General features: G+C 43.0%; 1 protein-coding gene across 1 annotated transcript in view; it reads right to left on the bottom strand.

Annotated features, from left to right (window-relative positions):
• LOC126214945 (CUGBP Elav-like family member 4) overlaps positions 1-25,208 on the bottom strand; it is a 235,835-nt gene that overhangs the window by 140,737 nt on the left and 69,890 nt on the right. The window contains exons 4-5 of the mRNA XM_049941582.1: positions 15,848-15,991; positions 11,451-11,583 (exon numbers count right to left, since the gene is read on the bottom strand). Coding sequence (XP_049797539.1) covers positions 11,451-11,583; positions 15,848-15,991 — 277 coding nt within the window. The remainder of the gene's footprint in view (positions 1-11,450; positions 11,584-15,847; positions 15,992-25,208) is intronic.

The raw sequence follows: 25,208 nt of genomic DNA, 5'->3' as shown, positions 1-25,208 counted from the left end.
CTCATTTCCTGATCTATTTACCTCAGCAGCGCCTGATTTAATTAGACTATACTTCATTACCGTTGTTTTGGTTTCGTTGTTGTTGTTGTTGTGGTCTTCAGTCCTGAGACTGGTTTGATGCAGCTCTCCATGCTACTCTATCCTGTGCAAGCTTCTTCATCTCCCAGTACCTACTGCAACCTACATCCTTCTGAATCTGCTTAGTGTATTGATCTCTTGGTCTCCCTCTACGATTTTTACCCTCCACGCTGCCCTCCAATGCTAAATTTGTGATCCCTTGATGCGTCAAAACATGTCCTACCAACCGATCCCTTCTTCTAGTCAAGTTGTGCCACAAACTTCTCTTCTCTCCAATCCTATTCAATACCTCCTCATTAGTTACGTGATCTACCCACCTTATCTTCAGCATTCTTCTGTAGCACCACATTTCGAAAGCTTCTATTCTCTTCTTGTCCAAACTAGTTATCGTCCATGTCTCACTTCCATACATGGCTACACTCCATACAAATACTTTCAGAAACGACTTCCTGACACCTAAATCTATACTCGATGTTAACAAATTTCTCTTCTTGAGAAACGCTTTCCTTGCCATTGCCAGTCTACATTTTATATCCTCTCTACTTCGACCATCATCGGTTATTTTACTCCCTAAATAGCAAAACTCCTTTACTACTTTAAGTGTCTCATTTCCTAATCTAATTCCCTCAGCATCACCCGACTTAATTTGACTACATTCCATTATCCTCGTTTTGCTTTTGTTGATGTTCATCTTATATCCTCCTTTCAAGACACTGTCCATTCCGTTCAACTGCTCTTCCAAGTCCTTTGCTGTCTCTGACAGAATTACAATGTCATCGGCGAACCTCAAAGTTTTTACTTCTTCTCCATGAATTTTAATACCTACTCCGAATTTTTCTTTTGTTTCCTTTACTGCTTGCTCAATATACAGATTGAATAACATCGGGGAGAGGCTACAACCCTGTCTCACTCCTTTCCCAACCACTGCTTCCCTTTCATGCCCCTCGACTCTTATAACTGCCATCTGGTTTCTGTACAAATTGTAAATAGCCTTTCGCTCCCTGTATTTTACCCCTGCCACCTTCAGAATTTGAAAGAGAGTATTCCAGTCAACATTGTCAAAAGCTTTCTCTAAGTCTACAAATGCTAGAAACGTAGGTTTGCCTTTTCTTAATCTTTCTTCCACGATAAGTCGTAAGGTCAGTATTGCCTCACGTGTTCCAACATTCCTACGGAATCCAAACTGATCTTCCCCGAGGTCAGCTTCTACCAGTTTTTCCATTCGTCTGTAAAGAATTCGCGTTAGTATTTTGCAGCTGTGACTTATTAAACTGATAGTTCGGTAATTTTCACATCTGTCAACACCTGCTTTCTTTGGGATTGGAATTATTATATTCTTCTTGAAGTCTGAGGGTATTTCGCCTGTCTCATACATCGTGCTCACCAGATGGTAGAGTTTTGTCATGACTGGCTCTCCCGAGGCCATCAGTAGTTCTAGTGGAATGTTGTCTACTCCCGGGGCCTTGTTTCGACTCAGGTCTTTCAGTGCTCTGTCAAACTCTTCACGCAGTATCATATCTCCCATTTCGTCTTCATCTACATCCTCTTCCATTTCCATAATATTGTCCTCAAGAACATCTCCCTTGTATAAACCCTCTATATACTCCTTCCACCTTTCTACCTTCCCTTCTTTGCTTAGAACTGGGTTTCCATCTGAGCTCTTGATATTCATACAAGTGGTTCTCTTCTCTCCAAAGGTCTCTTTAATTTTCCTGTAGGCAGTATCTATCTTACCCCTAGTGAGACAAGCCTCTACATCCTTACATTTGTCCTCTAGCCATCCCTGCTTAGCCATTTTGCACTTCCTGTCGATCTCATTTTTGAGACGTTTGTATTCCTTTTTGCCTGCTTCATTTACTGCATTTTTATATTTTCTTCTTTCATCAATTAAATTCAATATTTCTTCTGTTACCCAAGGATTTCTATTAGCCCTCGTCTTTTTACCTACTTGATCGTCTGCTGCCTTCACCACTTCATCCCTCAGAGCTACCCATTCTTCTTCTACTGTATTTCTTTCCCCCATTCCTGTCAATTGTTCCCTTATGCTCTCCCTGAAACTCTCTACAACCTCTGGTTCTTTCAGTTTATCCAGGTCCCATCTCCTTAAATTCCCACCTTTTTGCAGTTTCTTCAGTTTCAATCTGCAGTTCATAAACAATAGATTGTGGTCAGAATCCACATCTGCCCCAGGAAATGTCTTACAATTTAAAACCTGGTTCCTAAATCTCTGTCTTACCATTATATAATCTATCTGATACCTTTTAGTATCTCCTGGCTTCTTCCATGTATACAGCCTCCTTTCATGATTCTTGAACCAAGTGTTAGCTATGATTAAGTTATGCTCTGTGCAAAATTCTACAAGGCGGCTTCCTCTTTCATTCCTTCCCCCCAATCCATATTCACCTACTATGTTTCCTTCTCTCCCTTTTCCTACTGACGAATTCCAGTCACCCATGACTATTAAATTTTCGTCTCCCTTCACTACCTGAATAATTTCTTTTATCTCGTCATACATTTCATCTATTTCTTCATCATCTGCAGAGCTAGTTGGCATATAAACTTGTACTACTGTAGTAGGCATGGGCTTTGTGTCTATCTTGGCCACAATAATGCGTTCACTATGCTGTTTGTAGTAGCTAACCCGCACTCCTATTTTTTTATTCATTATTAAACCTACTCCTGCATTACCCCTATTTGATTTTGTATTTATAACCCTGTAATCACCTGACCAAAAGTCTTGTTCCTCCTGCCACCGAACTTCACTAATTCCCACTATATCTAACTTTAACCTATCCATTTCCCTTTTTAAATTTTCTAACCTACCTGCCCGATTAAGTGATCTGACATTCCACGCTCCGATCCGTAGAACGCCAGTTTTCTTTCTCCTGATAACGACGTCCTCTTGAGTAGTCCCCGCCCGGAGATCCGAATGGGGGACTATTTTACCTCCGGAATATTTTACCCAAGAGGACGCCATCATCATTTAATCATACAGTAGAGCTGCATGTCCTCGGGAAAAATTACGGCTGTAGTTTCCCCTTGCTTTCAGCCGTTCGCAGTACCAGCACAGCAAGGCCGTTTTGGTTAATGTTACAAGGCCAGATCAGTCAATCATCCAGACTGTTGCCCCTGCAACTACTGAAAAGGCTGCTGCCCCTCTTCAGGAACCACATGTTTGTCTGGCCTCTCAACAGATACCCCTCCGTTGTGGTTGCACCTACGGTACGGCCATCTGTATCGCTGAGGCACGCAAGCCTCCCCACCAACGGCAAGGTCCATGGTTCATGGGGGGTTGGTTTCGTTAATATTCATTTTATATCCTCATTTCAAGGGACCGTCTGTTCCATTCCACTGCACTTCCAGATCCCCTTTTCCAAATACCTCCTGGCGTTCCTTCAAGCTTGCTCAATGTACAGACTGAATAACATCGGAGATAGGCTACAACTCTGTTTCACTTCCTTCTCAACCACTGCTTCCCTTTCTCACCGTTCGTCTCTTATAACTTCCGTATGGTTTCGGTGCAAGTTGCAAATAACCATCTGCTCCCTGTATTTTACTTCTGCTACCTTCATAAATTTAAAAAGAATTTTTCAGTCAACACAGTCAAAGGCTTTTTCCAAATCTGGAGATGCTATAAACGTAATTTCGCCGTTAACTTATCTTCTGAAGGAAGTCACAGGGCCAGAATTGTCGTGCCAGTTCAAACATTTCTCCAGATCCCTACTAAGGTAAGTCATAGGACCAATATTGCCCTGAGTTTGCCAACTCCTCTCCGAAGACCATACTGATCTTCCCTGAGTTTGCCTTCTACGAATATTTCCATTTTTTTTTGTAAATTATTCATGTCAGTATTTTGCAATTATGACTTCTTCAGCTGATAGTTTGGTAAGATTGCCACCTGTCAGCAGGTACTTTCTTTGGAATTGGAACTGGTACATTCTTCGTGAAGTCTGTCTGATATATCTTGCACAACATATGGAATAGTTTAGTCATGGCTGGCTCTCCCAAAGGTAGCAGCAATTCTGAGGGAAGTTAGTTAATTAGTTACACGTTCCACAGATCATTTGAACGATTCTTTTATCGAAATAATATGGAACGAGTCATTTAGCAGGGTATGTATACATGATTAGAGTTAACATTAATGAACACATTATTTTTAGTTCCACTCATGTATCTACCTTTTTTTTACTGGCTTACGATTTTTAAGTACAAATTCATCAGTGGCATAATGGGAGTTGTCCAGGAGAAATAATTTTGAATTAGATTTAAAACTTGTGTCACTACCTGTCAGACATTTTATGTTATTGGGCAAATGATCAAAAATTTTTGTTGCGCTGCTTGCTGAACCGCTTTATGGGCCACTGATAGCTTTAACAATGGGTAATAAAGGCAACTTTTCCCTCTAATGATGTAGGTGTGAACGTCTCTGTTCTTCTCAAATTGCGACCGATTATTTATGACTAGTTTGATCAGTAAATATGCGTATAGTGATGGTGCACTTAAAATGCCTAACTCATTGAAGAGATACCGACGTGACGGTCGTGGATGAACACCACATATTATCCTTACTGCTCGCTTTTGTGCAATGAATACTTTATTTCTAACTGATGAGTTACCTCAGAAAATTATTCCGTAAGACATTATCCAGTGGAAGTTGCTATGTTTGTTTCCAAAATTACCAATTATACGAGGAGCGAAAGTAGCTGAACTTAATTGTTTGAGAAGCTCAGTAATATGAATGTCGTCTACTCCAGGTGCCTTGTTTCGGCTTAGGTCTTTCAGTGCTCTGTCAAAATCTTCCCACAGTATCTTATCTCCTATCTCATCTTCCCTGGTTCGATTCCCGGCGGGGTCAGGGATTTTCTCTGCCTCGAGATGACAGGGTGTTGTGTGATGTCCTTAGGTTAGTTAGGTTTAAGTAGTTCTAAGTTATAGGGGACTGATGGCCATAGATGTTAAGTCCCATAGTGCTCAGAGCCATTTTTTTCCTATCTCATCTTCAACTGCTTCCTCTTCCCTTACTATAACATAGCCTTCACGTTCATTTGCCTTGTGTAGCCCCTTTATGTACTCCTTTTACCTTTCAGCTTTTCGTGTTTTGCATAGCACTGGTTTTCCATTTGAGCACTTGAAACTCACAAAGGTGCTTCGCGTTCCCCTCGCATGGCGCATACTCACTTCTACCTCTTTCCCGTGATGAAGATACCATTGCGGCGCTTGTATTTCCAGAATGACGACGAGGTCATACTCGAGGTGGAGGGGTTCCTGAACAGCGAAAGCACAGATTTCCACAAACAAAATTTCCGCCGTCTCTCGGTTGTGAAGAATTGACGGGTGAACATAGAGAAGCAATAACACCATCACCAGCAGAGGTGAAGGCTGGAGAACAACTGGCCTTACTTTGTCCCAACATGATGGCCTGGATTTTGGCGAGATTGATCGTTTTGTACCAGAGACTACACCGGGCCAGAAAGGAAATAGTGGCAAGCAACAAACTGTGATTAATACGCCGTTTTGAACACTATCGCGCCACCACCTATCGGAACTATATGGGCCGAAGCGGATTATTCGATAATGTCCCACAGAAAATTCCACATTTTTTTCAACCGAAGCTGGGTTAGAAAAAAAGAGTGTTGCATTACTTGCTGAACGCCCGTCGTACATTGTAAGATAATCAAGTTTAATGTTATGATGGTTCGTGCAGAGCACTATTCTGGGGTTTCTTGTGTAATTACACTGATTGACAGTGAAATTGTTTTAGAGGTAATAGGTTTTTCTGGTGTATTTTCGGGTGCTGATTTCATGTATAGTAATTAGGATGTTCATTCAACAGCAGTTTTGAAACAAATGCAGAATTTCTGAGAATATGCAAAATGTAATTATTTAATCGTTATAACGGCGTTATTGTTTTTCAAAGGCTGCTACAAAAAGATGTTTAATTTTATAGTGTATAATACAGTTACCTATAGAATTCCGTGACGTTGTAATGTTGAGGCCTTTATGTTCGTTTTACATACCGTTTTTCACGCAAAGCTCAACAACGTGTAATAAATCGACTGGTGACTGCTTTTGTGAATTTCATGTCTCCAACAGACTAAGTGTATTTTGCATACTATGGGGTACAGGTTAAGGATTAGCACAAGTCACTGGTCCCACATCGAGTGTGTTCAAGACGTGAGGAAGGGCCCCTGCTCGCTGTGCAAATGGGACAGTCGTGCAAAACATGAGCACTGGTCTCAGAATATCTGGCCAATTAGAACGCCAACAGCTGGACGGAAAAACGTACTATTTACTTGCAAAGGGGATCTAAAAGAACTCCTGTCTTCACTTCACACAAAATGTGGCATTATGAAATAATTTATTACAGCCCTACGAAAAGATGTGGATACTTTCAAATACAAGTGAGTTACCATGGCTATCAGAAGCTATGATGAATGAAGGGGGGTTTCGTGAGTCCTGACGTTCACAGACTAAAAAAGGACGATAATCTGAAGTCACAATGAACGAAATTTAAACATCTAGGAAATCCTTTAAACAGATTGACAGCAAGTTTGTTGCAACTACCAAAGATCTTGATTACGAGAATTAGTTAGAAATATACTGGATTACTTCAAGGTACTGGATGCTTGAAAGAGCTTGAAGCTGCACTTTCCGGACTTAAGTATCAGCTGTTTTCTAGAAACTGTGGGTGCTTTAAGTGAGGACCCCGAAGAAAATTTCCACCAAAACATTAAACAAATGGAACGGTAGTACCAGGACTGATGGGTGACTACTGCTGAATGCTCCACGGGAGGTATTCTCAGCCAGTGAACGGGAGAAAACGCAACGGATATTTGCGAGGAAGAAGAAGTGACATCAAGATTTATGCCTTTGTATTGGACGTGATGAACAGAACACTTCATTGTAATGCTAGAATTCCTTATTTTCCCATGGATTTTATTTTAAATGTAGTTTTCTGGGGTCTTCATAATTATTTTGTGGAAAAACCTTATGTGACAGAGGAGACTCTTGGCGTTTCTGAAAGGATATCAAAAAACATTAGAATCACTTAGAATGACTGAGAAAAAATAGCGCAGTCTAAATTTTTGAGGAGTTGCTAGACCACCAACGGCCGCCTCCTCAGGTGACTGATCGAGGAAAGCTCGTAAGATATAGTGGGTACCGAGGAAGTAAAATATTCACGATGGGCCAAAACTATATGGCCAGGGATGAGTCAAGAGCCATGGAGAAGCCAACACCTCTAGAATGGGCATGCAAACAGAGAGCCAATGGTCTTCCAGGTTGGGGTTGTTGCAGAGGTATACCTCCCTAGTCATGATAAAAAATGCACTGGTCAGGTCTCTCTACAAAAGTCGCCGAATCAGGACTGCCTCAACCTGAGTCGCGCACGGCGACGGAAATTGGACTCGTCTTCTGGAACCTGGAACGCAAGATGCCCACACGGACCAGGATGTGCCCAGAATATGACCAAGGAGGTAGAAAAATACACGCTGAAAGTTGTAGGTCTCCAGGAGATTAGACCGAAGGATACAGAATTAATGGAAATGTCCTGTATGGAGACTGGCGAGCGCCATGAATTAGAACCTGTTTTCCAAGTACATGACTCAGTAATAAAATCATTGAAAGAGTTCTAGGGGTGTATCCTTGATTAATACTGGCTCCCCCTGCGAGGATAAGGAGGAATTCACAAACGAGGAATTTTACACTTAATTGGACAATGTGTGTTAGTCGTTGCCAAAGCATAGTATTAAAATAGTATTTCGTGGTTTTAACACCAAACTGGGTCAAGAAGAGATGTATAAACCGGCGATCAGTAATGAAACTCTGCGTCAAGATAGCAGTGACAGTGACGCCCATTGGTCGATTTCGCAATTGACAATGGTATCTGCATCAAGCGAACATGCTTTCGACATGAAAACATAAAGGGACATGGATGCCACCAGACGAAAAAGCCATAAATCAGATAGACCACATACGATATGTATCCAGAAGTGGTATGCAAATAGCATCAAAGTTACACGAGCCTATAGAGGACCACATTGTGACATCAGTGACTTTCCGGCGATGAGTAAGATGAACATTAAATTTATGTAGGTGTCTGGAATAGGTAAGCAGATTACATATTATGATATAAACAAAGGCAGAGATTAAAAAATGCAAGTCGACACTAGCATAAATCCTTAATAAAAGTGAGGAAAAGGTATGAGACTGTGATATCAACTATGATTGATCTCAAATTAAGGAAACAGTAAACAGGGTGCATCCGAAAATCTAGGCAAACAAAAGAGGTCAGATAAGGTGTGATTCAATGAAGTATGCCAGCAAGAAACTGAAGAGAGGAGGTTATCTAGAAAGAGATGGTTGAAAATATGAGGGATCCGGAGCTAAAAGACAGGTATTTCAGAATGAGGAAGGGAACAGAAACTATATTATAATGGCTATTATACTATATAGGAGATACGGAAATATTAGAAGGGGCTAATAGAAGAAGCCGAAGAGAACTGTACCCATCACAGGACAAAAGAAATGTACAAAAAGTAAAGAAAGTAACACAGGTATATAAGAAAAAAGTAACATTCATTAAAGACACACAGCAGAAGATTATCTCGATTTGCGATCAAGTAGAATGGCTATGGACAGAGTAGCTTTCAGTATTACCAAACTGTGATGATCTCATTGAATTTTGATGATCTCATTGAATTTCTTCCATGTTACGTACACGACACCAAGTAGAAACCCCAATGCAGAAGAAATAAGACAAATAATCAAAAACCTAAGAAACAAGACCTTCGGTGAGAATCAAATTGAAGGACAGCTAGTAAAGAATGCAGGACCGGTGCTGGTTAAAATAATTACGAAACTGTTAAAGGACGCTTTGGAATATGAGAGAGTGCCTGATGACAGGAAAATGACCGTAATCTGCCCTATACTTAAAAAGAACAACCCCCTGATATGTGATAATTATATAGGGATTGCTCTCCTTACTGTAAACTACATAATTATGTTTTCGCATTTACCAAAGAGAATGATCTCATTGCAGAAGGAATTACAGGGGACTATAAATATGGTTTGCGAAGGAAGAGATCAACTGTAGACCAGCTTTTAACGCTTAGACAGGTATCCAAGAAAGGTTGAGAACATAACGTTGACATTCACGTGGTTTCTGTTAATTTAAAAAACGCTTGTGACAGCGTACATAGGGGCGTAATCACCAATGTCCTGAAAAAGTTTCAGTTTCCATAAAACTTAATAGTCTAATACAAGCTGTTTAGAGAAAACCTATTGCAGAGTAAAGATCACCAAAGGAATGTCAGAGCATTTTCAATTCAAAACTGATCTTAGACAAGGAGACGCATTATCTCCAATACTTTTTAATTTAATTTTAGAAAAGATACCCAGAGAACACAAAAAATTAAACTAAGAATAAAACTGTATAATAAATTGGCTAGAACATGTGGACAATGTTCTAATAGTGGTAGCAAAGAGGACTTGCACCTCATGACAATTTCTTACACAAATATTACAAGGAGAACAGGTTTACAAATTAATGAGGCGAAAATTGAGCACCCAATGATGGTACCCCATTGACAGGTGATGAAACAACTCTTAAAAGAATGCGAGGCGCGTGAGAAAAGTAATGAGCCTCACAACACTATTAGCGATCTGGCAACGCTGTATTGTTCTGCTTGTGTAGACCAGTATGATCATCCATTCCAGATGCTTAGGCCGAGTTTCAGCTCCGTACAGCCATCAAGTGATTTTTGGAAGCGTCTTCAGTGAAGTTGTGTTTTTGTTGTGTGTTACGAAAACGGAACAGCAGAATTTAGAGTAAAACTTTTGTGCCATCCAGTTTTGCGTTAAACGTGGGGAATCCGCGAGTGTGACATTTTAAAAGCTGTAACAGGCGTATGGAAACATTTCTTATCAAGACTTCAAGTTTTTCGCTGCCACAAATCATTTTGGGTAGCCCCAGAACACATCGGTTGGTTCAAATGGCTCTGAGCACTATGCGACTTAACTTCTGAGGTCATCAGTCCCCTAGAACTTAGAACTAATTAAACCTAACTAACCTAAGGACATCGCACACACCCATGCCCGAGGCAGGATTCGAACCTGCGACCGTGGCGGTCGCGCGGTTCCAGACTGTAGCGCCTAGAACCGCTCGGCCAGCCCGGCCGGCAGAACACGTCGGAAATGAACTTCGCGCAGGGAGACCTCCAACCTCAAAAACCTACGAAAACATCAGACATGTGTGTGCTCTTGTGAGACTGATTCTCCAGGACAACTTTCAACCAAATGTTTAAGGATGTCCTTGAAAGGTTCAGGGTAAGGGTGAGTGAGACCTGATACTGCAGACAAGAGGGTGATGCACTACGACAACGCCCCATGTCACATGGCCACTTCCAGCACGGAATTTTTGACCTCAAAAAGCATTTCTGTTGTTCTACGCCCCCCCCCCCCCCCCTTCCCTATTCGCCTGATCTGTGCCTTTGTAACTTTTTCGTTTCCTGAAATTGAAAAATATCTCGAAAAGTCTCCGTTTTAGGACTCTGGAGAAAATTTAAAAGAATGTGACACAAATTTAATGGGCCTTCCGGTCGAAGCCTTCCAGCGCTGCTACCAAGACTGGGAACAATGACTCCATCGGTTTATAGCTGCCAAATACAACTATTTTGAAGGGGACAATATTGCTGTTTGGAAAAAAATCTTTGGTAGATAAAAAATCAGTCTCATTCAGACATAATTAAGTAGTTGGAAGCATTTTTAGAATGGAGATTGTGCTTTAGGCAAGGATCGCTGCGGCAAATACAACGTCTTTTGGCTTACAGGACATGCTGTGCAGTAGAGCAGTTTCGAGAAGTTTTAAAATCAGATTATAACAGAGTGTAATTCCTCCAGTAGTTCTGTATGGCTCTGAAACCTTCACATTAAGGAAAACAGATGAACGAAAACTGCTAGTCTTTGGGGGAACATAGTAAGGAAAATATTAGGCCCAAAGACGGACAACTAGTCACAGGAATGGTGGATATTTTTTTAAAAAAGGGACTGGTAGCTTATAGCGTCTGAAGGATGAAGAAAAGAAGATTGATGTGGGCAGGACATCAATTAGATGTCCTGCCCACATCAATCTTCTTGGAAGAGAAAAGACTGTCGCGAGTGGCATTCTAAGGATACGCTGAGGCAAAGGAGCCTATGAAGGCCATGAAAAGATGAAATGTGGCTGTGAAATGGAGATTGGGCCACAAAAGCCAGGAACAGAAATGATTGGGGAGGGATGTAGAGAATGCATATGGTCACCCATGCCGAAGTGACAATTAAGAAAAAGAAGAAGAATTAAGAAGAAATGAGTAGAGCTGTGTTATGTGACTTACCCGACGTTGGCGGGACGACGGGATTGGCGATGCCGTTGAGGCTGGGGTGGTGGGGGATCTGCGCCGCCAGCGCCGCCATGGGGCTGATGTAGGAACCCTGCGCCGTCGCCGCCGCCATCAGCGCCGCCTGCTGCTGCATCACCTGCAACGCACACAATCGCGTCCTGAGGACGAGTCGCCACAGAGCAGCCGAAACGGTGCCTCCAGTCTTCAAGCATTGTTCACCTACATTAAGCCAGCACTAACTTATAGGTCAGCTTTACTACCCCTCAGACCTGTATGTTGCGAGTAAGGTTGTGAGGGATAAGAAAGACCCGTCATTGTTCGGTACCTGTGTTGAAATTACAGCGTTACAGAATTAAGCAAACTGCACGCATAGTTGATGAATAAAAGCTAAACAAACCTAAAATGAGCCTAACGAGAGGGTTACAAGCAGCGTTCAATGAATTCGAGAGTAAAGTCTTCCTTTCAACCCCCACTTGAATATCGAAAAGGCAGATATTGACATAAATGGTTGTGGAATAGGAAAGACATCTGAAGAGGATGAATTAAGTGAGAGAATATACAGATATTATGCATAAAATTTGTTCCCTTCTAACAGTAATTTATTATAGGTCACCATTTCCATCTTCCTATCTTTGACTCACTTATCCAGCCAGTTCATGGGAGACCTATATCTTGAGATGGACTCCGGACCACAGTGTAGCTCAGCCATTTTCCGCATTACCAAACACTAACACAAGTGAAAGCAGTATAAGTGAGGGGTAAAATTTCTACGACCAAGGAGAAATAACAACTCATACCATTAGATCCCTTTTCTGCCCTTAACAACTGAGACACGAAGCTGCACTATTCACTGACATTTTTATTTTGGTTCCTCAGAATGTACAAATCTCATGAATGAAATTTTCACTCTGCAGCGGAGTGTGCGCTTATATGAAACTTCATGGAAAATTAAAACTGTGTGCTGGACCGAAACTCTAACTCGGGAAAGGTACAGCACACAGTTTTAATCTGCCAGGAAGTTTCATATCAGCGGACATTGCAATGCAGAGTGAAAATTTCATTCTGGAAACATCCCCCAGGCTGTGGCTAAGCCATGTCTCCGCAATATCCTTTTCTTCCCGGAGTACTAGTTCTGTAATGTTCGCAGGAGAGCTTCTGTGAAGTTTGGAAGGTAGGAGATGAGGTACTGGCGGAATTGAAGTTGTGGGGACGGATCGTGAGTCGTGCTTGGGTAGCTCAATTAGTAGAGCACTTGCCCTCGAAAGGTAACGAACCCGAGTTCGAGTCTTGGTCCGGCACCCAGTTTTGATTTGCCAGGAAGTTACAAATCTCATGTTGCTGCTGTCAGTGAAACTGCACCCAAAATCTTGCTGCGATCTCTTAGAGCAACACTGCTGGTCACTGGTTGGGTGATTTGTGATCTTCAGTCCAAAGACTGATTTGATACAGCTCTCTACGCTAGTCTATCATGCGCAAGCCACTTCAGCTCTGCAATTTACGGGCATTTCAACCTCCTTACTGTACTCAAGCGCCCGCATCTCGTGGTCGTGCGGTAGCGTTCTCGCTTCCCACGCCCGGGTTCCCGGGTTCGATTCCCGGCGGGGTCAGGGATTTTTTCTGCCTCGTGATGGCTGGGTGTTGTGTGCTGTCCTTAGGTTAGTTAGGTTTAAGTAGTTCTAAGTTCTAGGGGACTTATGACCACAGTAGTTGAGTCCCATAGTGCTCAGAGCCATTTGAGCCATTGTACTCAAGCTGTAATTGTTTTAGCTGTATGAGATTTCGTTTCACTCTCTTCACTTATTGTCACTTCGTGGTATCAGTTCATTTCGCCGTTTTCTTGATGTGGTGCGGTTTGATCATTTTGACTTATTTCTTCAAATAATGTTTTTGTAGGTAAGAATTGTATGTGTGGTTCTGTTACAGCCAAATTAATGCAACCTTTTATTTATCATACTGTAAAGTAGTAGTAATTTAACAATTTATTTTATCTTGTAAAAAGGTGTATATAATGTGCACTCAATATACACTGAAGAGTCGAAGAAACTGGTCCACCTGCCTAATATCGTGTAGGGACCCCGCAAGCACGCAGAAGTGCCGCAACACAACGTGGCATGGACTCGACTAATGTCTGAAGTAGTGCTGGGGGGAACTGACACAGTGAATCCTGCAGGGCTGTCCGTAAGAGTGAGTACGAGGTGGTGGATTTCTCTTCTGATGAGCTCGTTACAAGGCGTCCCTGATATGCTCAATAATGTTCATGTTTGGCGGGTTTGGTGGCCAGCGGAAGTGTTTAAATTCAGAAGAGTGTTCGTGGACCACTCTGTAGCAATTCTGGAAGTGTTGGCTGTCTCTTTGTCCTGCAGTAATTACGCAGGTCCGTCGGAATGTACAATCGTCATGAATGGATGCAGGTGATCAGATAGGATGCTTACGTACGTGTCAGCTATCAGAGTCGTATCTAGACGCATCAGGGGTCCAATATCACTCCACCTGCACACGCCCCACACCGTTACAGAGTGTCCACCAGCTTCAACAGTCCCGTGCTGACATGCAGGGTATATGGGTTCATGAGGTTGTTCCATATCCGTAGACATCCATCCGCTCGATACAATTTGAAACAAGACTTGTCCAACCAGGCAACATGTTTCCTGTCTTCAAATATCCGTCATCGGTGTTGATGGCCCAGGCGAGACGTAAAGCTTTGTGTCGGCAGTCATCAAGGGTACACAAGTGGGCCTTCGGCCCCGAAATCTCATATCGGCGGTGTTTAGTTGAATGGTTCGCACGCTGACACTTGTTGGTGGCCCAGCATTGAAATCTGCAGCAATTTGTGGAACGATTGCACTTCCGTCACACTGAACGATTCTCTTCAGTCGTCGTTGGTCCCGTTCTTGCAGAATCTTTTTCCGGCAGCAGCGCTGTCGGATATTTGATATTTTACCGGTTTCCCAATATTCACGGTACACTCGTGAAATGGTCGTACGGGAAAATCCCCACTTCATCGCTGCCTCGGAGATGCTGTGTCCCATCGCTCTTACACCAACTATAACAAAACGTTCAAATTCACTTAAATCTTGATAACTTGCAACTGTAGCAGCAGTAACTGATCTGACAACTGCGCCGTATACTTGTTGTCTCATATAGACGTTGCCGACAGCATCGCTGTATTCTTCCTCTTTACGTATCTCTGTATTTGAATACGCATGCCTATACCAGTTTCTTTGGCGCTTCAGTGTATAAATCAATCCTATAAAAGATTCATGTGCTGTACCACTTCATTTATATTTTGGTACTTTTTAATCTCTTATTTTTTATTATGCCATCTCAGTGCAATTCGTGTCTACCATTAGCCTGCCTAGGAGTAATAATATGAGTTCATATGATAAAAGTAACATATAGTCTAAAGAATATAAACACTGCTCTGGTTGCAACTTCCAAAAAAAAAAAAAAAAAAAGGGAATTAGTGAGTTAAAGCTAAATTATCTTATGTACACAGAGGATACAAAATTTCAGGTGAACCAAGAACGATAACAAAGTGCAGATCAACTATCTGTTTTCGAACCTTTGAGACGTATAAACGACAAATAAGTAAAAATCTATCAGTTGTACTACTTACTCTCTGTCATTTTGTAATATATTCAATACTCTTATTTGCTGGGATGAAATGCATTTAGCATCAGGTTAATATGGTCATGGAACAACGAAGTAATGTTACAAAACCTTATTCTTGCTCTACGATATTTACCTCTCTTCCACCCACTTCTCTCCATTCCCCAATTAACTATTCCTTGATACCTCTTGGTGGGAGAGACGGGGACGGAGTGGACAGAGAGAGAGAGGGAAGGAAGACATGGACAGAGAGAGGGGGGAGGGGGAAGGATGGTCAGAGAAAGGGAGAGGAAGAGATGAACAGAGGGGAGGGGAGGGGAGGGGAGAAGGAGATGAACAGAGAGAGGGTGGAGGAGGGGATGTGTGCAATATATGTGTCATACGCTTACGCGGGCGCGGCTGAACGCTCCCGACATTCGTCTGACAGCCAACTGAAACCTCCTAAAAGCCTTGCTCGGGACAATGTTCTCCACACACAAAGATCAAAATTGTGTGTATCTGCCTTGATGATGAGTATTGTGTACGAGTGTGTGTGTGTGAGAGAGAGAGAGAGAGAGAGAGAGAGAGAGAGAGAGAGTCACTGTAGGGAGTGATATTTGTATACTTTCGTGATATCATACTGATATTCTTCCATATGTTTCATGCATTTTCAAGCAAACACGGACAAAAAATGGTATTTAATCGTAGTTGAATATGAAGTCTCAGTCTGTGATGAAGCACACTTATTAACAATGAGAAAAAAAACGTAAAGCGACAGATCGGCACAGAGCGCTGGCCCGTACCTGCGCATAGGCGCCGTAGGCTCCGAACTGGTTGAAGACGAAGGGGTTGAGCAAAGACATGTTTCCGGCCATCTGCTGCATGCGTCGCAGCTGGCGCTCCTTCTCGGTGTCTGCGAACTTTACCACCAGGCTCGAGGACGCTCCCTGAAACACACAGGCGCGAGCGATGGCTGGCTACGCTCTGATTAGCCCACTAACGGCCACTTACCCACCTCCTTCTTACATCGGACGGCACAAGGAACGACAGCTGTCTGTAGCATAAAAACAATGAGTCCTTAGATACAGCATCTGATAGATGTAAGCTTAACAATCCACAACTCCGTTATAAATCGAAGTCGTGCTCTCTCCCGCCTCCCCCTCAATACCCCCCAACACCATACGCACACTCTTTATACATTGAATTATGTAAAGATAGTTAATCAGAAGCTAATCGTGCAAAGAAGATTAAAATGATAAGCTTGCCAGCAATGGTAAATTTTAATAGTCGTTCTTAGTTTATTACTTATTTAACAATTATTATTTTTATAGTAATATTAAGTATTACACTATTGGCCATTAAAATTGCTACACCAAGAAGAAATGCAGATGATGAACGGGTATTCATTGGACAGATATATTATACTAGAACTGACATCTGATTACATTTTCACGCAATTTGGGTGCATAGATCCTGAGAAATTAGTACCCATAACAACCACCTCTGGCCGTAATAACGGCCTTGATACGCCTGGGCATTGAGTCAAACAGAGATTTGATGGCGTGTATAGGTACAGCTGCCCATGCAGCTTCAACACGATACCACAGTTCATCAAGAGTATTGACTGGCGTACTGTGACGAGCCAGTTGCTCAGCCACCATTGACCAGACGTTTTCAATTGGTGAGAAATCTGGAGAATGTGCTGGCCAGGGCAGCAGTCGAACATTTTCTGTATCCAGAAAGGCCCGTACAGGACCTGCAACATGCGTTCGTGAATTATCCTGCTGAAATGTAGGGTTTCGCATGGATCGAATGAAGGGTAGAGCCACGGGTCGTAACACATCTGAAATGACCACTGTTAAAAGCGCCGTCAGTGCGAACAAGAGGTGACCGAGACGTGTAACCAATGGCACTCCATACCATCACGCCGGGTGATACGCCAGTATGGCGATGACGAATACACGCATCATCCAATGTGCGTTCACCGCGATGAAAACAGAACCCGGATTCATCCGAAAAAATGACGTTTTGCCATTCGTGCACCCAGGTTTGTCGTCGAGTACACCATCGCAGGCGATCCTGTCTGTGATGCAGCGTCATGGGTAACCACAGCCATGGTCTCCGAGCTGATAGTCCATTCTGCTGCAAACGGCGTCGAACTGTTCGTGCAGATGGTTGTTGTCTTGCAAACGTCCCCATCAGTTGACTCAGGGATCGAGGCGTGGCTGTACGATCCGTTACAGAAATGCGGATAAGATGCCTGTCATGTCGACTGCTAGTGATACGAGGCCGTTGGGATCCAGCACGGCGTTCCGTATTACCCTCCTCAACCCACCGATTCCATATTCTGCTAACAGTCATTGGATCTCGAGCAACGCGAGCAGCAATGTTGCGATACGATAAACCGCAATCGCGATAGGCTACAATCCGACCTTTATCAAAGTCGGAAACGTGATGTACGCATTTCTCCTCTTTACACGAGGCATCACAACAACGTTTCACCGGGCAACGCCGGTCAACTGCTGTTTGTGTATGAGAAATCGGTTAGAAACTTTCCTCATATCAGCACGTTATAGGTGTCGCCACCGGCGCCGACCTTGTGTGCATGCTCTGAAAAGCTAATCATTTGCATATCACAGAATATTCTTCCTGACGGTTAAATTTCGCGTGTCTTCGTGGTGTAGCAATTTTAATGGCCAGTAGTGTATTATTAAACTACATTTATCTCCCCATGAACCATGGACCTTGCCGAGAATGGGTGGCTTGCATGCCTCAACAATACAGATAGCTGTACCGAAGGTGCATCCACAACGGAGGTATAACTGTTGCGAGGCCAGACAAACGTGTGGTAGCTGAAGAGGGGTAGCAACATTTTCAATAGATGCAGAGCCAACAGTCCGGATGATTGACTGATCTGGCTTTCTAACACCAACCAATGTGGCAGTGCTGTGCTGGATCTGCGAACGGCTGAGAGCAAGGGGAAACTAAAGCCGTAATTTTTTCCGAGGGCATGCAGCTTTTCTCTATGGTTAAATGATGATGGCGTCCTCTTGGGTAAAATAATCCGGAGGTAAAATAGACTCCCATTCCCATCTCAGGCCGTCAGTGCGGGGACTACTCAGAAGGATGCCATTATCAGGAGAGAAACTGGCGTTCTACGAATCAGAGCTTCGAATGTCAGATCCCTTAATAAGGTAGGTAGGTTAGAAAATTTAAAAAGGGAAATGGATTGGTTAAAGTTTGATATAGTGGGAATTAGTGAAATTCGGTGTCAAGAGAAACAGGACTTCTGGTCAGGTGAATACAGGAGTATAAATACAAGATCAAATATGGGTAATGCAGGAGTAGGTTTAATAATGACTAAAACGTGGGTAGGCTACTATGAACAGCATAGTGAACGCATTATTATAGCCAAGATAGCCACGAAGTCCACACCTGCCACAGTAGTACAAGTTTATATGCTCCGAAGATGATGAAGAGATTGAAGAAATGTATGATGAGACAAAAGATGTTGCCCGTTCTGTTGGTGTATCAGCACGGACTGTCCAAAGTGCCTACAGTCAACGGTGTACCACTCGAAGCCGTGTATCACGGCGTAGGAACACTGGCCGCTGAAACATGCTAAACCGACGGGAACCGGAGATGATGTCATGCCTTGTTAGTGACAATCGGTTACAAACACGACAGGAATTGGCGCTGTCAACAAATACACAGTCAACTCAACCCGTTTACGAGTGAACATCGTGAAGAATACTCCGTGCAATGACGTTTGGATACTGGTACCTCGCGAAAGGCCGTTTTCAGGACGGTAAATAAAGCTATACATCTTTAATCGGTCCAACAGCACAGAAACTGGACAGCAGATGCAGTTTGGTCCCACCGCTCTTTATTTTGCTTCATTTAGTCGATGCAAAGCGTAGGGGGCACCAATGGTCCAACCCGCTGTGTTTGGAGGGTGTAGTTCAGTCCAGAGATGGTTCTTTGATATTTTTGGGATTTTTTTGGACATTGAATTGGGGTCACATATTCAGGATACCGCGACCATAGACGAGGTTTCTATTTCACCATTCTCGGTGAGCAAGTGCTGCTCTTTATTGTTATCTTAGTGATGAATGTACTGTTGGTACTCCTGCTTTCCAAGACGATAACGGACGTGTCTAGAGAGTTGTACATGTATATTCAAGGCCTGGCAAACGCTCAAGCACCATCGATTGGCCCACCCAGTCACTCAGTCTTAATCTCGTACAACATATCTGGTACTGCTTGTAACAGTGCCATGAAACGCAGAAATCAGCGAGATCTAATCGTCTCGTAGTGGTTTCAGTTGGATGTGGCATTCCTTACCTGATGAGGCCATTATCGACCCTAGAGGCAGTGTCACAAGGTATTAGCGTGATGAAGACTGTAAGGGAAAAAAAGAAACGACGCACCATAAAGCAATTATCCAAATGAGAGGGGTGTTCTTGTACAGACAAATAAGCGATTAGAATGAGATATTCACCCTCCAGCGGAGAGTGCGCTGATATGAAACTTCCTGGCAGATTAAAACTGTGTGCCGGGCAGGGACTCGAACTCGGGACCTTTGCCTTTCGCGGGCGAGTGCTCTACCATTTGAGTTACCCAAGCACGTCTCACGCCCCGTCCTCATAGCTTTACTTCTGCCAGTACCTCGTCTCCTACTTTCCAAACTTTACAGAAGCTCTCCTGCGAACCTTGCAGAACTAGCATTCCTGAAAGAAAGGATATTGCGGAGATGTGGCTTAGCCACAGCCTAGGGGATGTTTCCAGAATGAGATTTTCACTCTGTAGCGAAGTGTGCGCTGATATGAAACTTCCTGGCAGATTAAAACTGTGTGCCGGGCCGGGACTCGAACTCGGGACCTTTGCCTTTCGCGGGCAAGTGCTCTACCATCTTTAATGCGCTTGCCCGCGAAAGGCTAAGGTCCGAATTCGAGTCCGGCCCTGCACACAGTTTTAATCTGCCAAAAAGTTTCAAGCGATTAGAATTTCAGAAAAATTGGATGGTTTACTCGAAAGAAAGAACTTCACTGGCCCTGCAAGCAGTTATTCGGGTTGGCATTGATTGACAGAGTTGCTTGATGTCCTCTTGAGGGATATTGAGGCAAATGCTCTAATTGGCTCGTTAGGTAGTCGAAATCCCGAGCTGGTTTGAGGCCCTGCCCATAATGCACCAAACGTTCTCAATTGGGGAGAAGTCAGGCAACCTTGGATGCTGCGGATGACAACCAAAGATGTCCTGGTGTGAAATGAAATAGCAGCCAAGACCATCTCTCGTTGACTGTTCGTATGGCGGACGACACTCAGGTTCGTAGCCCGCCGCTGCCTGGGGCGTCTCCAGGCACGTCTTCGCTGGTCATCGGAGTTCATTTCGAAGCGAGACACGTTACTGAAGACAATTATAGTCCAGTCAATGGGATCCCAGGTCGAATGTGCCCAACATCACTGCAAACGGGCTTGATGGAGCACAGAGCTCAATGGTATTCGGCACAGGGTGCGCCGTGAGCTCAGGCTCCTTTCTGTTAGTCGCCTATTAATGATCCTTGTGGTCACTCAAACACCAGTTGCACGCCGGATCGATGATAATGATAAATCCGTTGCTTTGAGTGCCTCTGTAACGACTGCTCGATCGTTCTATCGTCTCCACAGATTGACTGCTTCCTTCTTGGCGCTGTGTTCAGCCATCGTTCACCCATTGCTGCCAACATTGTGGAATAGTGGCACGGCTTCTATTCAAATGTCGACCGATTCTCCGATTGCTCCAATTTGCTTCTTTGACACCAACTACACATCCTCTCTCAAATGTTGACATCTGCGTGTGTTGTCCGCACACTTCTTTGCCAGGCATGTTTACTGTCCAACTGAGTACACGGAATGAAATTCACAAAGACGTTATGCCCTGGTATCGACATGTCTCCTGTTCACTACCCTTGCCTGCTGCCGGGTGAAATTGGGCTGCAGCGTCACACATTCATCCATCTGTCACTACAGTTCACAATTTTACATTTTCCGTCGATATACGTATGAATATCTGTTGGTGACCAATGCGCATAACTCTCTCGTGATGGGTGTTTTTTTTTTTCTCCTAACGATGTATGTTCGTGTTGACAAACTTTTTGCCCGAAACGCTTACTTGTAACTTAACCTGTACCACTAGACTGAGAACGGAACATAGCCAGTGGTGGTCCCAAATGATCGTTTACTTTGTCGTATTTTCCACTCTAAATTGTACTGACAGCAAGGCATGATTCAAGCGAAGAACACACCAAATTTCGTCTTTCCTCTGCTCTCTCGTAGCAGTGAGGATCTAACCGCAATGCCCGACGACATCGTACGTGATTTCACGCACCATATGCCGTGCCAAGCTAGCATTAGTTAGCTAAGCAGAACCGTTATCGCTGTTCACAGGCGTCGAGTCTTCGGACCTTTCGCTGTTAACTGTCTGAGCACACAGTTTATAAATGTACGGGAGTGCACTAACTGGACAACGGATATCATCCTATCGCGCTGCGTCTGGCGTAATGGAATTCCCGACCGCGCTGTGCCGCGAGTTGAAAATTTGAGCTCGGTATGCAAGAGTAAGTATGTTTGTGTGAGATAGAGAGAGAGAGAGAGAAAGAGAGAGAGAGAGAGAGAGAGAGGGGGAGGGGGTGGTGGAAGGGGGATAACGTGCAGAGTTCGAGAGCTAGCCTGGGGGGCAAAGAAGAGAGGGTGGTTTGACGAAGAGGGCAGATGGGTGGAGCACCGTGTGCACACCGAGCTCTAAATTTAGGCGGTGCTGACATTTCGCTGCGTGACCCCGGGCCCTCGGCTCTCGCTTTGATGCTGTCATGGTCGCCTCTTTGACTGCACTACAGCGCCCCAGGCGAGCGTGCTGGCCTGTGCTTGCCCGCTCTCAGCGGCGTGTGTGTGTGTGTGTGTGTGTGTGTGTGTGTGTGTGTGTCAGTGCAGCAGAGGGAGAGAGAGGGACGGAGACAGGGTGAGAGAGAGAGAGAGAGACGGAGACAGGATGAGAGAGAGAGGGGGAGAGAGAGAGAGACAGAGAGAGAGAGGGAGGGAGGGAGAGGAAAGGAGGAGCAGTTTGCAACCAAACATGCATTCAGTTTGCGATTTTCCTGCCAACAGTGATGTCCATGTGTATCAATTTCTATTTCAGCGCAGAAAAGGAAGATGAAAAACATGCCGAAAATTGCAGACTATTTTTGTATTTTTTTACTCAGAAGCAAACAGTTAATGTTATTGCCGCTAGTGTTTTAGCAGTAGTATTAAACATAGCATATTATAAAAATATCAGTGCGTAACAACAACTAGAATAAGTCCACTTCTGCAAATATCTTGGCGCAACAGTTTTTGGCTATATGAAATGGGATGAGCACCGTAAGTAAATAAGGTAGCAGAACTTTACTAGCTTGCTGGGATAATACAATAAGTTTACAAAGGAGATTTCTTCGTTCCTGTCATGGTCGCCACTTTGTCTGCATTACAACAGGCATGTTAGGCCCAGTGGACACAGAAGTGACGAGGTGCGGGTACATGAAGGAGTTGCGGATCGTGAAACTGAGGTGGGAGGTGGGTACAAGCCCAGTATTCACAAAATTAAATGTGGGAAACTGCCTAAAAACCACATCCAGGCTGGCCAGCACATTAACTCCAGATAGGGTATCTGGACAACATGTAACAGTAACAGTGACAAATTCAGAATGACTTAGTGCCCCTGTGACATGGGATAAGGCTGGGAAAAAGAAGAAATAAAATCAGCACTTTTTACTTCAGCACTTGTAAGTGAAACGTCTAAATCATCATCCGGGTTATAAAACGAAATTCTCAACATATGTGTCCTTAGTGAATGCAATAGCTATTATCAAATAAAATTGGATAGCTTTTTACAGAGTATGTCCAAAGACATTCGTTAATAAATCATGGAGACAGCTGTTGTGGCTGTAATTAATTGTTTATTTGACTTTGTGGTATGATATTGCCACTTTGAGGTATTGAGAACTTCCAATCACAGTACAGTAGGTTCCACAGTGCGTAGAAATGGTTAGATATTTTATCTGATGGGGTCATAGTTTGTTGTTTGTCTCTTAATTATATCCTTCCCTTCGTGTAACACAGTATAGAAACACGTCTGTAAATATTCAGGAAATGACTCATGTCCTGTCTGCGCCACGTTCCCATGACGTCATTCATGTGTGCATTGCGCTATAGGCTGTGCTTGCCTGCTATCTGCTTAAATTGTTGCTAAATCACAGTAAAACCCAGTTTTTGCAGTTTTTAACCCACAATTCAAAATGACATTTTGATTGCATAGACTTGGCATTTGGTTAGTGTATCTAAAAACCGATGTTCAGCATCTTGTTCAAAAACTGCATGCTAGGGGACTGATGACCTCAGATGTTAATTGCCAATGTGCTCAGAGCCATTTGAACCATTTGAACTGTACATTAAATTAGTATCTGCAATAAGCGATAGTCCAACACGAAAATTAGTCTAGTTTGCTTATTTTCATTCACTTGTGACATATGATATTATGTTATGGGGTAACACAAAGATTTTAGGACCCAGAAGCAGGCAGTTCGAGCGATATGTTGTGCAAGTTCGCGAACCTCTTCTCGATCCCTGTTCAGGAGCCAGGGATTTCTGACGTTGGCCTCTCAATACATACTTTCTTTAATGTCGTTTGTTATTGGCAGTATGAACTTATTCTCAAGAATTAGCAGCTTTCTCTCAGTTCATACTAGGAAGGAATGAAATCTGCACTGGGTCCGTAGCGCCTTGACGCTTGTGCAGAAGAGCGGGCAATATTCTGCTGCACCAATTTTGAATTAGCAACCGGAAGAACTAAAAACCGTATTACCAATAATCTACCCATTTTCAAGTCTAAACTGAATTATTTCCTAATGGCCACTCCTTCTAGTCTGTTGGAGAGTGCCTCGAAAAAGTTAAGCAGTTTGCGGTATTATATTATTGGTCCTACTATATAAATAGCAATTTGTCGTCTGCGCAGGATTCGTGTAAATTTCATTTCATCTGTTAGTAGCTTTCATGTTGTCAATGTCATGCAGTGACTCGTTCCATGGCCATGGAAAATGGCAGGAAGAATATGCCGATACTTGTATTGAATTTTCGATTTTTCATCTCGAGAAATAAGGACCTAATGCATCGCAGTTACTTTCTTTAGTGGTACTACTCGTTGTCATACAGCTATTCTGTCACTTCGATAAAACAAGGTTGTGTAATTACATTGTTGTTTGTTTGCTGGATAGTAACGGTACACACTGAAATCCGCACACCACACTGCCGTAGCATGCAGGCGCCGCAGGTTCATGAAGTATGGTCCAGATTTACGTCTTTCGGTAGGCTGCACAATTTTGTTCCACGTCTTCTGACGACGTGCTACGACACTAAGACGTTGGGATTTCGGTGTGTATCTGTAGTCTGTGCGTGTACCTGCTAACACGAAAAAATAATTAGCTGTCTAACTACAGTTTTTGGAATTGATGATTATAACCATAAGTCTACTCCTCCTAGAATTTAAAGTAGCAACCAGCAGGTTGTAACCTATTTTTTGTTTTGTGTTTATCGAAATAACTGCAGTCATTATTTCGAATAAATCAATTAGTTTCATTTCTAAGCCTTTGCTGCATCTTTTCACTGACTGTATTAAACTTAATGGCCTGCTTTTCATTTGTTATTTGCTTCATTTTCCATTCGTAATTTTTATCCATATGAAATTAAATATTTTCATATTTAGTTCGATTTAATTTCTTCATTTTCGTCATTTTCTATTTTCGTCCGTGTTGTTGCAGTCGTGATGTTACTTATTCTGCCTAATTTTATGTATTAATCTTCTTTCTTTAAAATCTTCATCTGCGTTATTTTGTCCCTGGTGCGAGAAGAATGATTGTTTTAAATGTTTGTATGATGATCACCACAAAATAAATGTACATCTTGTAACAAAAACTAAATTGTTTAACAGTATTTCACAGTCAGTAGCAATAGATTATTTCTTCTTTTCTTGTTTACCCTACAGATCAGCATTTTCAAACGTTTAAATATTTTGAGAAATAAATATAAATGTTTAAAATCATATGGATGAAGACTCAAAATAAAAAAAATGAATAAAAGGAACGAAGAAATAAGAGC

Source organism: Schistocerca nitens, chromosome 12, assembly GCF_023898315.1.
Source record: "Schistocerca nitens isolate TAMUIC-IGC-003100 chromosome 12, iqSchNite1.1, whole genome shotgun sequence".
Taxonomy (NCBI): domain Eukaryota; kingdom Metazoa; phylum Arthropoda; class Insecta; order Orthoptera; family Acrididae; genus Schistocerca; species Schistocerca nitens.
The sequence above is the reverse complement of the archived record's forward strand: the minus strand, read 5'-3'. Positions and strand labels throughout refer to the sequence as shown.